The sequence below is a fragment of the Trypanosoma equiperdum genome, assembly GCF_001457755.1.
Source record: "Trypanosoma equiperdum strain OVI genome assembly, contig: ctg_707, whole genome shotgun sequence".
Taxonomy (NCBI): Eukaryota; Euglenozoa; class Kinetoplastea; order Trypanosomatida; family Trypanosomatidae; genus Trypanosoma; species Trypanosoma equiperdum.
In genome coordinates, this window is record NW_027124651.1 from 871 (window position 1) to 3,283 (window position 2,413).

Consider the following 2,413-nt stretch of genomic DNA (forward strand, 5'->3'; position numbering starts at 1 on the left):
TGTAGAATTCTACAAAGCACAAAAACGCTGCTACCACTAACGTCAGATCAAATTTATTATTAACAAGAAAACTTTAAATCCTGGTACTTGCCTTCTATCCATCCACAAACGGCGGCTTTACTCTCGGGTTAGATTCCTATCACTTTCGCGCATTTCTCGGGTTCTTTTGCTACACTACACTTATCATTTTGCAGTTTATTCTTCTTCTGTTCCTACTGTATTTGCCTGTTGTGCAACTTTTTTTTCATCTACTTTGCGCTCCCCTTTGTCTTCGCTGTCCCCTCCTTTCCATTTGAATTTAGTGTTTGTAAAAGCTTTTTTGTTGTCTTTGTGTTTTCTGCATTCTTGTTTTTTGTCTGCTATTACTTTTCCCGCTGTTTGTGGGCTGTTCGTTTCCCTGGCGCTAAATTTAGCGCTTTATGCAGTGCTTTGCCTCCTGTGTGTGTGCACAGGCTGCTTCAACAGCTTCTCCGATTTTTTTGACGCTGCCGCCAGCCTGGCCTCATGTGCCTGCCGGCTGTCGAGGTCTGCCTCCGCTGCTGATGCCTGTGCTACATACGTGATTTTGTTGAATTCGTTTTTGTTGTTAGTTATTTTGCTGTTATATTTGACACAGACGCCCCTCGCTGCTGATCCGTCGCAGTTGCCGCTAACTGTTTGGTCTAAGATGCCTGTGTTGCCGCTTAAGTATATCAGACGCTGAATTCCTTGTACTGCATTCCTTAGGACCAGCGCTGTTTCCTTGTGTTGTCGCTAGTGACGTGCTGCATATCTGCTTTACTTTGTTGTACGCTGTTTGAGCTTTGTTGTTGCCTGTCTCCCATGTTTGCCCGTTGGCATTGGGGTCGGTCGTCTTGACGGTTTGGCCGTTTTTTGCCAAGCTGACACACATTGTGGCGTAGATTAGGGGTTGCTTGTCGCCGATGGTACCGTCAGTGGCGGAAGCTGTTTCTTGCCCCGCCGAGCCAGATCCTGCGTTGTCCACGAAAACGCCGTGGCCGGTCTAGGGTCCATAGGTAACTTCATTGAGTTTTCTGTTGATGGCGTCTTTTGTTATATGTGGTGATTTCCGACTGCTTTCTTGGCGCTTCTTTTCGGCTTCGGCTATGAGGGGCTCAACCTTGGCTTGCATTATTTGTTTAATTGCTTCTGGTATTTTCTTGGCAAAGTCCTTGAGCACCTTGCTGTTGCCGTCCTTGTCTGCTTTTATCTGAGCTGCGGCTTCTGCCCAGTGTTCCCACTTTGATCGCCAGGAGTCTGGGGCGTTCTGTTGCTGCCTCTCTTTGTCATCCCATTGTATAGGTTTGTCTTGCTCTTTCAGAAACCTGCTTTGCCACTCGACCGGGCTTAGAGACATGTTTAAGGCATGTAATTCCTTTACTTGGGTCCCGCAAGATAAAGGATTTTGATCATCGGTTGCACCTGCGGTGGCTAGGTGTTTTAGGACGCAAAGTGCTCCTAGGGCTGTGGCGTTGCCTCCCTATTGGTAAGCTGCCTGCGCAACAGATGCTAAGAAAAACAATGCGGCAGCCGCTGCCAGCAGCTGCTGTATCCTCTGGAGCGATGTCCTGGCGCCTCCGCTGATTTCTGTGTTCTTCAGAGTTTTCGTGTATGTTGTTTTAGTTAATGCTAGCCACCCATGTGAACCTTTAATTGCATGAACTGCCATCTTGAGTGATCAGCTTTGCGGTTGTTGAAGAGATTGAGGATGACTGCTTTATTTTGAGGTGCTTTAAGCTTGGACGGTTTAAATAAATTTGTTGGCTGAATGTTCCTAGAACAAATACGGTCATAGTATAATTTTAACTTCTCCTTCGACAGTGTATAAGCTTATACAGCAAAAAGATTGAGTGCCTCCACTCTGCTCGCTTCAAGCATGCAAACCAACAGATATTTTTCATAATCAATTTTCTCTCTCCTACCATGTAATTGGCTGGCCAGGAAAATGACTAAATGGTGCATCTCCAAACTCCACATTTGTTGAAATACAAAGGAATCTCTCCTCATAATCACACCCAATTATCTCTCTCCTCAAAACAATCCTTTCACACACCGCTTCTTCCTAAACTACACTCCAAAATAACAAGGTTTTCTAGATATTCTGCTCTGACCATCATTCTTCACTTCCTTTCAGCAGTTCTCCAGATGCACATTCAAATTTCTTAAATGCCCAAAGTCTCGCTATTAATCTTCCGCCACTAAGATAGGGTTTCCCACTAGGATGTGATTTTAGTAAACGAAGTAATTTTTAATCCTCTTCGTTTCTGTGTCCAGCATTAAAAAGCCAACAACATCTCTCCACATGCTCCTTGTGATCTGAGTTCATAATCAAATCCAACTGAGGTGCATAACACTCGGATATTGTCATGAATAGAACTGGAGAAATTTGTTTTTCTTTGGTGACATCCTCCTC

The 2,413-nt window shown here is 44.7% G+C and overlaps 1 protein-coding gene and 1 pseudogene across 2 annotated transcripts; both read right to left on the reverse strand.

Moving 5' to 3' along the window:
• Positions 1-1,003: 1,003 nt before the first annotated feature.
• Positions 1,004-1,357, reverse strand: TEOVI_000329000 (Trypanosomal VSG domain containing protein, putative; the record flags this gene model as incomplete). The annotated part of the gene is made up of 1 exon (XM_067226220.1): positions 1,004-1,357. The coding sequence occupies one exon, from the start codon at positions 1,355-1,357 to the stop codon at positions 1,004-1,006; it is 354 nt and encodes a 117-aa protein (XP_067082321.1).
• A 377-nt stretch (positions 1,358-1,734) lies between these two features.
• Positions 1,735-2,413, reverse strand: TEOVI_000329100:pseudogene (annotated as a pseudogene). The gene is given in 3 exon segments: positions 1,735-1,854; positions 1,857-1,907; positions 1,910-2,413. Coding segments are annotated over 3 exon segments (675 nt in total).